Source organism: Salmo trutta, chromosome 29, assembly GCF_901001165.1.
Source record: "Salmo trutta chromosome 29, fSalTru1.1, whole genome shotgun sequence".
NCBI classification, from domain to species: Eukaryota; Metazoa; Chordata; class Actinopteri; order Salmoniformes; family Salmonidae; genus Salmo; species Salmo trutta.
In genome coordinates, this window is record NC_042985.1 from 40,231,804 (window position 1) to 40,245,995 (window position 14,192).

At 40.0% G+C, this 14,192-nt stretch overlaps 1 protein-coding gene across 1 annotated transcript in view; it reads right to left on the minus strand.

The window, feature by feature from the left end:
• The window catches only part of LOC115167609 (protein kinase C-binding protein NELL1-like), a 500,899-nt gene that overhangs the window by 343,872 nt on the left and 142,835 nt on the right, over positions 1 to 14,192 (minus strand). Inside the window, exon 8 of the mRNA XM_029722201.1 lies at positions 10,357 to 10,491. Within this exon, the coding sequence (XP_029578061.1) occupies positions 10,357 to 10,491 (135 nt within the window). The remainder of the gene's footprint in view (positions 1 to 10,356; positions 10,492 to 14,192) is intronic.

The window sequence follows — 14,192 nt, forward strand, 5'->3', positions numbered from 1 at the left end:
AATTGGTATATGTTTTTAATTTATCACAATTTTCTTTAACCAATTATGGTCTTTAATGCAGGGCCAACAGACAAGTTCCTTACTTTACCCTCCTTCTACATGCCTCTTCCATTTTTGTGGTAATGCTGCAATTAGTTGGTTGTAATTTTGGGTAGAGCAGACATTTCCATACGTCTGTGTTGCTGCATGTGTGACATAACTCCACCAGTCCTATTTATGATATGATTTACAAAAATTATACCTTTCTTAAAAACGTCATTGAATTATTTAATTTTTTTAATCAATTAGTATATTTGAGTTTAACCACAATATTTGTTGTATTATTTGTTATGTCTTTTCAGGTGGATTAAACTGAAATTGCAACCAAATTTCTAAGGCTTGTTTAAAAAATAACAATATGTTGGAGATTTTTTTTTGAAATAACCGAAAGTGAGCAGTTGTAATCTGAATAAAGGGAAAAAGGCAATTCTTGAACACGGGGTGTGACATTCTTACTAATTTACTAGAGAAACATTTCGGATATAAGTAACTTTTTTACAGTGGCTTTGCGAAAGTATTCACCCCCCTTGTAATTTTTCCTATTTTGTTGCCTTACAACCTGGAATTAAAATAGATTTTGGTGGGGGTTGTATCATTTGATTTACACAACATGCCTACCACTTTGAAGATGCAAAATATTTTTGGTAAAAGAAACAAGAAATGGGACAGAAAAACAGAAAAACAGAAAAACAGAACTTGAGCGTGCATAACTATTCACCCTCCCAAAGTCAATATTTTATAGAGCCACCTTTTGCAGCAATTACAGCTGCAAGTCTCTTGCGGTATGTCTCCATAAACTTGGCACATCTAGCCAGTGGGATTTTTGCCCATTCTTCAAGGCAAATCTGCTCCAGCTCCTTCAAGTTGGATGGGTTCCGCTGGTGTACAGCAATCTTTAAGTCATACCACAGATTCTCAATTGGATTGAGGTCTCGGCTTTGACTAGGCCATTCCAAGACATTTAAATGTTTCCTCTTAAACCACTCGAGTGTTGCTTTAGCAGTATGCTTAGGTCATTGTCCTGCTGGAAGGTGAACCTCCGTCCCAGTCTCAAATCTCTTGAAGACTGAAACAGGTTTCTCTCAAGAATTTCCCTGTATTTAGCGCCATCCATCATTCCGTCAATTCTGACCAGTTTCCCAGTCCCTGCCGATGGACCAGACATAGTGTTTGCCTTGATGTCCAAAAAGCTCAAAGTCACGGCTGTTTGAAGGAGCGGACCAAGATGCAGCGTTTTCGTAGTTCCACATATTTATTAAAAGTGAAACTGAATGCAATACACTAATAACTGGAAAATAGGAAAACAACAAACCGTGACGCAGAGAGGACGACACACTACTCAAAAGACAATAACCCACGAACCACAATGAGAAAAAACCCTACTTAAATATGATCTCTAATCAGAGGCAAATGAGGATCAGCTGCCTCCAATTAGAGATCAACCCCAAACAATCCAACATAGAAATAGAAAACTAGAATTTAAACAGAACTAGAAAACATAGATCAGCCCAAAAACACCCCCTGTCACACCCTGCCCTACACTACTATAGGAAATGACATCTTACTAGGGTCAGGACATGACACTCAATTTAATCTCATCTGACCAGAGTACCTTCTTCCATGTTTGGGGAGTCTCCCACATGCCTTTTGGAGAACACCAAATGCGTTTGCCTATTTTATTCTTTAAGCAATGGCTTTTTTTCTGGCCACTCTTCCACAAAGCCCAGCTCTGTGGAGTGTACGGCTTAAAGTGGTCCAATGGACAGATACTCCAATCTCTGCTGTGGAGCTTTGCTGCTCCTTCAGGGTTATCTTTAATCTGTTTGTTGCCTCTCTGATTAATGCTCTCCTTGCCTGGTCCATGAGTTTTGGTGGGTGGCCCTCTCTTGGCAGGTTTGTTGTGGTGCCATATTCTTTCCATTTTTTAATAATGGATTTAATGGTTTTCCGTGGGATGTTCAAAGTTTCTGACATTATTTTACAACTCAACCCTGATCTGTACTTCTCCACAACTTTGTCCTTGACCTGTTTGGAGAGCGCCTTGGTCTTCATGGTGCCGCTTGCTTGGTGGTGCCCCTTGCTTATTGGTGTTGAAGACTCTGGAGCCTTTCAGAACAGGCGTATATATACTGAGATAATGTGACACTTAAATTGCACACAGGTGGACTTTATTTAACTAATTATGTGACTTCTGAAGGTAATTGATTGCACCAGATCTTATTTAGGGGCTTCATTGCAAAGGGGATGAATACATATGCATGCACCACTTTTCAGTTTTTTATTTTTAGACATTTTTAGAAACAAGTAATTTTTTTCATTTCACTTCACCAATATGGAATATTTTGTGTATATCCACTACATGAAATTCAAATAAAAAGCCATTTAAATTACAGGTTGTAATGCAACAAAATTGGAAAAACAACAAGTGGGATGAATACTTTTACAAGGCACTGTATGACTGATGCCTTTAGTGAGAGGTCTAATGCTTTAATATTTAATAATTTCTGCCCCCCCAAAAGAAAATTCAGATTCATTATACACTGCTCCAAAAAATAAAGGGAACACTTAAACAACACATCCTAGATCTGCATGAAAGAAATAATCTTATTAAATACTTTTTTCTTTACATATTTGAATGTGCTGACAACAAAATCACACAAAAATAATCAATGGAAATCCAATTTATCAACCCATAAGAGGTCTGGATTTGGAGTCACACTAAAAATTAAAGTGGAAAACCACACTACATGCTGATCCAACTTTGATATAATGTCCTTAAAACAAGTCAAAATGAAGCTCAGTAGTGTGTGTGGCCTCCACGTGCCTGTATGACCTCCCTACAACGCCTGGGCATGCTCCTGATGAGGTGGCGGATGGTCTCCTGAGGGATCTCCTCCCAGACCTGGACCAAAGCATCCGCCAACTCCTGGACAGTCTGTGGTGCAACGTGGCGATTGGTGGATGGAGCGAGACATGATGTCCCAGATGTGCTCAATTGGATTCAGGTCTGGGGAACGGGCGGGCCAGTCCATAGCATCAATGCCTTCCTCTTGCAGGAACTGCTGACACACTCCAGCCACATGAGGTCTAGCATTGTCTTGCATTAGGAGGAACCCAGGGCCAACCACACCAGCATATGGTCTCACAAGGGGTCTGAGGATCTCATCTCGGTACCTAATGACAGTCAGGCTACCTCTGGCGAGCACACGGAGGGCTGTGCAGCCCCCCAAAGAAATGCCACCCCACACCATGACTGACCCACCGCCAAACCGGTCATGCTGGAGGATGTTGCAGGAAGCAGAACGTTCTCCACGGCGTCTCCAGACTCTGTCACGTCTGTCACGTGCTCAGTGTGAACCTGTTTTCATCTGTGAAGAGCATAGGGCGCCAGTGGCGAATTTGCCAATCTTGGTGTTCTCTGGCAAATGCCAAACGTCCTGCACGGTGTTGGGCTGTAAGCACAACCCCCACCTGTGGATGTCGAGCCCTCATACCACCCTCATGGAGTCTGTTTCTGACCGTTTGAGCAGACACATGCACATTTGTGGCCTGCTGGAGGTCATTTTGCAGGGCTCTGGCAGTGCTCCTCCTGCTCCTCCTTGCACAAAGGCGGAGGTAGCGGTCCTGCTGCTGGGTTGTTGCCCTCCTACGGCCTCCTCCACGTCTCCTGATGTATTGGCCTGTCTCCTGGTAGCGCCTCCATGCTCTGGACACTACGCTGACAGACACAGCAAACCTTCTTGCCACAGCTCGCATTGATGTGCCATCCTGGATGAGCTGCACTACCTGAGCCACTTGTGTGGGTTGTAGACTCTGTCTCATGCTACCACTAGAGTGAAAGCACCGCCAGCATTCAAAAGTGACCAAAACATCAGCCAGGAAGCATAGGAACTGAGAAGTGGTCTGTGGTCACCACCTGCAGAACCACTCCTTTATTGGGGGTGTCTTGCTTAGTGCCTATAATTTCCACCTGTTGTCTATTCCATTTGCACAACAGCATGTGAAATGTATTGTCAATCAGTGTTGCTTCCTAAGTGGACAGTTTGATTTCACAGAAGTGTGATTGACTTGGAGTTACATTGTGTTGTTTAAGTGTTCCCTTTATTTTTTTGAGCAGTGTATAAATAGGCCCTTTAACCTGTTGGGGATAGGGGGCAGTATTTACACGGCCGGATAAAAAACGTACCCGATTTAATCTGGTTACTACTCCTGCCCAGTAACTACAATATGCATATAATTGTTTGATTTGGATAGAAAACACCCTAAAGTTTCTAAAACTGTTTGAATGGTGTCTGTGAGTATAACAGAACTCATTTGGCAGGCCAAAACCTGAGAAGATTCCAAACAGGAAGTGCTCTCTCTGACTTTTTCTTGGCCTTCTTGATCATCTCTAACCAAAACAGGAGATCTCTGGCATAACGTGACATTTTCTAACGCTCCCATAGGCTCTCAGAAGGCGCCAGAACGATGAATGGTGGCTTTGCAGGCCATGGCTGAAAAACATTAGCGCATTTTGTAAGTGGTCGATCTGAGGACAATGAGACTGGAGGCGCATGCACGAGCCGACACCATGTTTACTTTCTCTCTCTTTGAACGAAAACAACTCTCGGTCGGAATATTATCGCTTTTTTACGAGAAAAATAGCATAACAATTGATTTTAAACAGCGTTTGACATGCTTCGAAGTACAGTAATGGAATATTTTGAAATTATTTGTCACGAAACGCTCGGGCGCGTCACCCTTATTTACCCTTCGGATAGTGTCTTGAACGCACGAACAAAACGCCGCTATTTGGATATAACTATGGATTATTTGGAACAAAACCAACATTTGTTATTGAAGTAGAAGTCCTGTGAGTTCATTCTGACGAAGAACAGCAAAGGTAATCAAACTTTTCTAATAGTAAATCGGAGTTTAGTGAGTATCACACTTGGTGGGTGTCAAAATAGCTAGCCTGTGATGGCCGGGCTATCTACTCAGAATATTGCAAAATGTGCTTTCACCAAAAAGTTATTTTAAAATCGGACATAGCGAGTGCATAAAGGAGTTCTGTATCTATAATTCTTAAAATAATTAATGTTTTTTGTGAACGTTTATCGTGAGTAATTTAGTAAATTCACCGGAAGTGTTCGGTGGGAATGCTAGTCACATGCTAGTCACATGCTAATGTAAAAAGCTGGTTTTTGATATAAATATGAACTTGATTGAACAAAACATGCATGTATTGTATAACATAATGTCCTAGGATTGTCATCTGATGAAGATCATCAAAGGTTAGTGCTGCATTTAGCTGTAGTTTGGGTTTATGTGACATTATATGCAAGCTTGAAAAATGGGTGTCTGATTATTTCTGGCTGGGTACTCTGCTGACATAATCTAATGTTTTGCTTTCGTTGTAAAGCCTTTTTGAAATCGGACAGTGTGGTTAGATTAACGAGAGTCTTGTCTTTAAAATGGTGTAAAATAGTCATATGTTTGAGAAATTGAAGTAATAACATTTCTAAGGTATTTGAATATCGCGCCACGAGATTACACTGGCTGTTGAGTAGGTGGGACGCAAGCGTAATATTTTTTGTTCATGTCATTTAAAAAGCAGGTCACTAGGTGTAGACAAAACCTTAAGCGAATAGGTAAACTGTGATGTGACTAAAGCATTAATCAGGGTGATTTTTCCACAAATAGACAGGTATTTTCCATTCCATGGTTGCAAGATCTTATCTATTTTTGCTAACTTTCTATGAACATTTATTGGAGTGAGATCATTTCCTTCTTTCGGGATTAGCAAAAGTATCTAGATCCTCTTTGAGGCTGTGGAGGGATTCTAATTGTGGTTTTAAATGAAAACACAAATCATCAGAGTAAAATGACACCTTTGTTTTTAAGCCACGGATTTCTAATCCCTTAATATTATTGTTGGATCTAATTTTAACAGCTAACATTTCGATGGCAATAAAAAATAGATATGCCAATAGTGGACAACCTTGTTTTACTCCTCCTGTCAGTTTAAAACTTTCTGAGATGTAGCCATTATCTACTATTTTACACCTAGGGTTACTATACATGACTTTAACCCATTTTATAAGAGATTATCCAAAATTGAAATATTCAAGGCATTTATACACAATGGGGGGAAAAAGTATTTGATCCCCAGCTGATTTTGTACGTTTGCCCACTAACAAAGCAATGATCAGTCTATAATTTTAATGGTACGTTTATTTGAACAGTGAGAGACAGAATAACAACAAAAAAATCCAGAAAAATGCATGTCAAAAATGTTATCAAATTATTTGCATTTTAATGAGGGAAATAAGTATTTGACCCCTCTGCAAAACATGACTTAGTACTTGGTGGCAAAACCCTTGTTGGCAATCACAGAGGTCAGACGTTTCTTGTAGTTGGCCACCAGGTTTGCACACATCTCAGGAGGGATTTTGTCCCACTCCTCTTCTCCAAGTCATTAAGGTTTCGAGGCTGACGTTTGGCAACTCGAACCTTCAGCTCCCTCCACAGACTGGCTAGGCCACTTCATGACCTTAATGTGCTTCTTCTTGAGCCACTCCTTTGTTGTCTTGGCCGTGTGTTTTGGTCATTGTCATGCTGGAATACCCATACACGACCCATTTTCAATGCCCTGGCTGAGGGAAGGAGGTTCTCACCCAAGATTTGACAGTACATGGCCCCGTCAAATGATGCAGTGAAGTTGTCCTGTCCCCTTAGCAGAAAAACACCCCCAAAGCATAATGTTTCCACCTCCATGTTTGACGGTGGAGATGGTGTTCTTGGGGTCATAGGCAGCATTCCTCCTCCTCCAAACACGGCGAGTTGAGTTGATGCCAAAGGGCTCCATTTTGGTCTCATCTGACCACAACACTTTCACCAGTTGTCCTCTGAATCATTCAGATGTTCATTGGTGAACTTCAGACGGGTATGTATATGTATTCTTGAGCAGGGGGACCTTGCGGGCGCTGCAGGATTTCAGTCCTTCACGGCGTAGTGTGTTACCAATTGTTTTCTTGGTGACTGTGGTCCCAGCTGCCTTGAGATCATTGACAAGATCCTCCCGTGTAGTTCTGGGCTTATTCCTCACCGTTCTCATGATCATTGCAACTCCACGAGGTGAGATCTTGCATGGAGCCCCAGGCCGAGGGATATTGACAGTTCTTTTGTGTTTCTTCCATTTGCGAATAATCGCACCAAATGTTGTCACCTTCTCACCAAGCTGCTTGGCGATGGTCTTGTAGCCCATTCCAGCCTTGTGTAGGTCTACAATCTTGTCCCTGACATCCTTGGAGAGCTCTTTGGTCTTGGCCATGGTGGAGAGTTTGGAATCTGATTGATTGATTGCTTCTGTGGACAGGTGTCTTTTATACAGGTAACAAGCTGAGATTAGGAGCACTCCCTTTAAGAGAGCTTTCTCACAATTAGCAAATCAATTTATAACATTTTTGACATGCGTTTCTCTCCATATTTTTGTTGTTATTCTGTCTCTCACTGTTCAAATAAACCTAACATTAAAATTATAGACTGATCATTTCTTTGTCAGTGGGCAAACATACAAAATCAGCAGGGGATCAAATACTTTTTTCCCCCACTGTATAAACTCATAGTCATACTTTATCAAAAGCCTTCTCAAAATTAGCTATGAAAATCAGGCCTGGTTTCCAAGATATTTCATAGTATTCTATTGTTCCCAGTACTTGTCTTATATTATCTCCAATATATCATCCATGTAAAAAAACTGTCTGATGAGGATGAATAATATCTGACAATACCTATTTTATTCTATGCGCCAAGTATTTAGCTAAAATTTTTGCATCACAACACTGAAGTGTTAGATGCCTCCAATTTTTCTGGATCTTTATATATACCACTTGGATCCTGTTTCAGTAATCATGCAATCAGACCTTCTTGTTACATGTCAGATAATCTACCATTTATATAGGAGTGGTTAAAACATGCTAATAATGCCATCCAGCCCTGGAGTTTTCCCAAGCTTAAAGGCTTTAATTGCATCAAAAAGTTCCTCCTCTGTAATTTGGCCTTCAGATGAGTCTTTCTGTACAGATGTTATTTTACATTATTAATAGGGAAAAAATCCATACAATTATCTTAGGTTAGTGGAGATGGAGGAGCCTGAAATGAAACCATATTCTAATGTACTTTACTTCCTCTTTCACAATAGTATTCGGTGAATCATGCGTGACTCCATAATTTGTTACATGTTTCACCCTCTTCAACATTTATATCAATGAATTGGCTAGGGCACTAGAACAGTCTGCAGCACCCAGCCTCACCTTACTAGACTCTGAAGTTAAATGTTTACTGTTTGCAGATTGTCTGGTGCGTCTGTCCCCAACCAAGGAGGGCCTACAGCATTACCTAAATCTTCTGCACAGATTCTGTCAGACCTAGGCCCAGACAGTTAATCTCAGTAAGACAAAAATAACAGTGTTCCAAAAAATACACATTCCACCTAAACAATGTTGCCCCCGCTAATTATAAAAATCCAGAAAAGAGTGATTCAATTCTACAGCCACCTAAAAATAAGTGATTCTCAAACCTTCCATAACAAAGCCCACCTACAGAGAGATGAACCTGGAGAAGAGTCCCATCTGCCAGCTGATACGGGGACTCTACTCACAAACACAAACTGACCCCACAGAGCCCCAGAAAAGCAACCCAATTAGACCTAAACAAATCATGAGAAAACAAAAAGATAAATACTTGGCTCATTGGAAAGCATCAACAAAAATATATTTGGCCCTAAATTGAGTACACAACAGCAGAATACCTGACCACTGTGACTGACCCAAAATTAAGGAAAGCTTTGACTACTGTATGTACAGACTCTGTGAGCATGGCCTTGCTATCGAGAGGGGCCGCCATTGGCAGACCTGGCTCTCAAGAGTAGACAGGCTATGTACCCACTGCCCGCAAAATGAGGTGGAAACCAAGCTGCACTGCCTAACATCCTGCCAACTCTGACTATATCAGAGACATACTGTATATTTCCCTCAGATGACACAGAACCATAACGAATTTGAAAACAAATCCAATCTTGATACACTCCCATATCTATTAGGTGAAATAACAGTGTGCCACCACTGCAGCATGATTTGTGACCTGTTTCCACAAGAAAAGGGCAACCAGTGGAGCACAAACACCATTGTAAATACAACCTATATTTATCTGGTTATTTATTTTCCCTTTAATACTTCAACTATTTGCACATGTTTACAACATTGCCAACGATATAACATTTGAAATGTCTATATTCTTTTTAAACTTTTGGGAACTAAAAACAAAAGGGAGAAAAAAATATTTTTGATTGTTTATTTCCCTTTTTTTGTTTCTGCTCTATTTCACTAGCTTTGGCAATGTAAACATAAACTGTATGTTTGCCATTCCAATAGAGACCATTGAATTGAATTGGTGAGAGAGAGACAGGGAGATAGAGAGACTTATACTGTATACTCTGAGGCAGGTATTGTACATGTGTTCAATATTAGGTTATATTCTATTTTAGTACATCAATTTTTTTATCATATTGAACCCTATTACATTGCCCTTGTTGTGGACACAATTAAGCTCATTAACTTTGGGAGGAACTAGAGGAAAAAATGAGAGAAAGAAGAAATACTAATTGTTAATATTGTTATTTATTGCCCATCTGTCACGTCCTGGCCAGTATAAGGGTTAATTAGTATTGTAGTTTGGTCAGGACGTGGCAGAGGGTATTTGTTTTATGTGGTTCAGGGTGGTGTGTTTTGTTGAAGGGGCATTTGGTTTAAGTATTCCGGGGTTTTTGGGCACTGTTTGGTTTTCAGGTATTCTATGTTTAGTCTAGTATGTCTGTTTCTATGTTTGGTTAATTGGGGTTGGGACTCTCAGTTGAAGGCAGGTGTTGTCTAACTGCCTTTGATTGAGAGTCCCATATATTAGGGTGTGTTTGTTATTTGTGGGTGATTGTTCTGTGCTTAGCCTTGTGCCTAGTCAGACTGTTTTGTTGTTCGTGGTTTTGTTTTTTGTTATTTTTGTATGTTCATTTTGGAAAGTAAATAAACATCAAGATGAGCCTGCACATACCTGCTGCGTTTTTGTCCTCCTTCACCGACGACAACCGTGACACCATCATTATCATTATTTGTATATTTTTTGTTTTGTGAATTGAAACATTGTACATGTTTAAATGTTTTTTTATTTTGTAAATTGAACTGACATGAATATCCCAAAAATATACAAATTGACTAGTGTGAGGTGAAGTTATCTACTATTGTGAGGAGAAAGATAAAGTTATTGTATCTGTGGGATGCCCACCATGCAGCCGCAGTTCCTGCAGTTCTCTGGCTCCACCCATAGCTCCTTGTCTCTGTAGACCACACCGTTGTCACTGCACGTCCTCTCACAGCGGCAGGCCTCCAGCTGGGTCAGCCTGGACTCTGCGTAGTTCAGCTGGACACGTACAAATGCATGCACACACACACACAGACACATGACACACACACAGAGATAAATACACATCATCATAATTTTAAATATCGCAGCACTATAATCCAATTCAACCAGCAAGAGGACAAAAAATGCAAAAGCAACCGACTACACATAGAAATGGACATTGGTGTGTTTAGCCCCCAGTGTTTCAGAATTAACCGTTATTATTTTCTAGTCACCCTACCTTTAATCTACACTACCTTTAATTTACAAAATTCTGGAATATTTGGAATACCCAACTTCTGGGTTGAAGGTATTGGGTCACTTAGCTGGGTTGTTTTCTTTAAAAAGTGCAAGGTTGGGTTGTTCACACTGGGTTAGTGAGATATGACCCAGTGGGTCAGATCACAAGATTGAAGGGGTGGGGGGAGGGCTTAGTAGGGGCGTGTCTTTCAGATTGTTATTGTTGGCCACCCGTGAGAGTAAATGTCATTCCAGTTCATCTGTTCTGTTGTATCATTATTACATGCTAAGTTTGAATACTGACACTTTTCTAGCTTTAATGAGACTTACACATGTGTATGAGTTCTTTAAGAGCCTTTGCATATCTTAAATGATACCATTTTGTTACATTATATAAATAGTAATGTTATTCATTTTAAATTTAAAGGAATAATTTGCAAAAATATTGAAGGGAACTATACATTTGCAGTGTACAACCTTAACAGGAACATTTCCTCTCACGGGTGGCCAAAAATAACTATCTGAAAGCCACGCCCCTAATAGGTCATGCCTCCTGAAAATAGCCTATGGAATACCTTAAAAAGACACAGCTGCTGCGTGAACCCATCATGAAAGTTAATAAAAATCCACCCAATTCACGCAAACCAACTGGCTTGGTCAAAATAACCCACTGTGTGTTCTGTCATATATTTACCCAGTGCCAGCATTTTTTAGGGTGTACCCTCAGCATATACCTCACACACACACACACACACACACACACACACACACACACACACACACACACACACACACACACACACACACACACACACACACACACACACACACACACACACACACACACAGTGCTTAAGAAACAGTGTGCTCCATTGATTTAGGTTGAGTCCCAAAATGGGTCCTGGTCAAAAGCAGTGCACTGAAAAGGGAATATGCTGCCATTTTGGACAGAGGGTAGGGCATACAGCCCAGTACATCACCGGGGCAAAGCTTCCTGCCATCCAGGACCTACAGTTGAAGTCGTAAGTTTACATACACTTAGGTTGGAGTCATTAAAACTCGTTTTTCAACCACTCCACAAATTTCTTTGTGCATGACACAAGTCATTTTTCCAACAATTGTTTACAGACAGATTATTTCACTGTATCACAAGTTCACATACACTAAGTTGACTGTGCCTTTAAACAGCTTGGGAAATTCCAGAAAATTATGTCATGGCTTTGCAAGCTTCTGATGGGCTAATTGACATCATTTGAGTCAATTGGAGGTGTACCTGTGGATGTATTTCAAGGCCTACCTTCAAACGCAAATCTAACATTTTTAAAAAATATTATGAAAAACAAAACACTAATATATCTTGATTACATACAGTTGAAGTTTTTTTTCAACCACTCAACAAATTTCTTGTTAACAAACTATAGTTTTGGCAAGTCGGTTAGGACATCTACTTTGTGCATGAAACAAGTAATTATTCAAACAATTATTTACAGACAGATTATTTCAGTTATAATTCACTGTATCTCAATTCCAGTGGGTCAGAAGTTTACATACACTAAGTTGACTGTGCCTTGAAACAGCTCGGATAATTACAGAAAATGATGTCATTTGAGACAATTAGAGGTGTACCTGTGGATGTATTTCAAGGCCTACCTTCAAACTCAGTGCCTCTTTGCTTGACATCATGGGAAAATCAAAAGAAATCAGCCAAGACCTCAGAAAAAAGATTGTAGACCTCCACAAGTCTGGTTCATCCTTGGGAGCAATTTCAAACGCCTAACGGTACCACGTTCATCTGTACAAACAATAGTACACAAGTATAAACACCATGGGACCACGCAGCAGTCATGCCGCACAGGAATGAGACATGTTCTGTCTCCTAGAGATGAGTGTACTTTGGTGCGAAAAGTGCAAATCAATCCCAGAACAACAGCAAAAGACCTTGTGAAGATGCTGGAGGAAACAGGTACAAAAGTATCTATATGCACAGTAAAACGAGTCCTATATCGATATAACCTGAAAGGCCGCACGGCAAGGACGAAGACACTGCTCCAAAACTGCCATAAAAAAGCTAGACTACGGTTTGCAACTGCACATGGGCACAAAGATCATACTTTTTGGAGAAATGTCCTCTGGTCTGATGAAACAAAAATCACAAAGCCCTGATCACAATCCCATAGAACACTTGTGGGCAGAACTGAAAAAGCATGTGCGAGCAAGGAGGCCTACAAACCTGACTCAGTTACACCAGCTCTGTCAGGAGGAATGGGCCAAAATTCACCCAACTTATTGTGGGAAGCTTGTGCAAGGCTACCCGAAACATTTGACCCAAGTTAAACAATTTAAAGGCAATGCTACCAAATACTATTTGAGTGTATGTAAACTTCTGACCCACTGGGAATGTGATGAAAGAAATAAAAGCTGAAATAAATCACTCTACTATTATTCTGACATTTAACATTCTTAAAATAAAGTGGTGATCCTAACTGACCTAAGACAGGGAATTTTTACTAGGATTAAATGTCAGGAATTGTGAAAAACTGAGTTTAAATGTATTTGGCTAAGGTGTATGTAAACTTCCGATTTCAACTGTATATAATAGGCGGTGTCAGAGGAAAACCCATAAAACTGTCAGAGACCCCAGTCACCCAAGTCATAGACTGTTTTTCTCTGCTACCGCACGGAAAGCGGTACCGGAGCACCAAACCTATGACCAAAAAGCTCCTTAACAGCTTCTACCCCCAAGCCATAAGACTGCTGAATAATTACTAAAATGGCCACTTACTGGTTGGTAGGTGATCAAATACTTATGTCATGCAATGAAATGCTAATTAATTACTTAAAAATCATACAATGTGATTTTCTGGATTTTTGTTTTAGATTCTGTCTCTCACAGTTGAAGTGTACCTCTGATAAAAATTACAGACCTCTACATGCTTTGTAAGTAGGAAAACCTGCAAAATCAGCAGTGTATCAAATACTTGTTCTCCCCACTGTATATTCATCCTTTTGCCAGTGTTACCTCAATAACGCCCACCCATCCATCTTAACACAACTTGGCACCCTGATTTTCTTGAAGCGGTACAATTCTTTGTAATTGACTGCTGTTACTTTTCAGATTCCTAGTTGTCCTTCAGACATAATAATCTATTTTAAGGTGACTCTGAGTTATACAGTACCTTGCAAAAGTATTCATCCCCCTTGGTGTTTTTCCTATTTTGTTGCATTACAACCTGTAATTTAAATTGATTTTTATTTGGATTTCATGTAATGGACATACACAAAATATTCCAAATTGGTGAAGTGAAATGAAAAAAATAACTTGTTTAAAAAAATATCAAAAAATAATAAACTGAAAACTGTTGCGTGCATATGTATTCACCCCCTTTGCTATGAAGCCTAAATAAGATCTGGTGCAACCAATTACCTTCAAAAGTCACATAATTAGTTAGATTGCACACAGGTGGACTTTATTTAAGTGT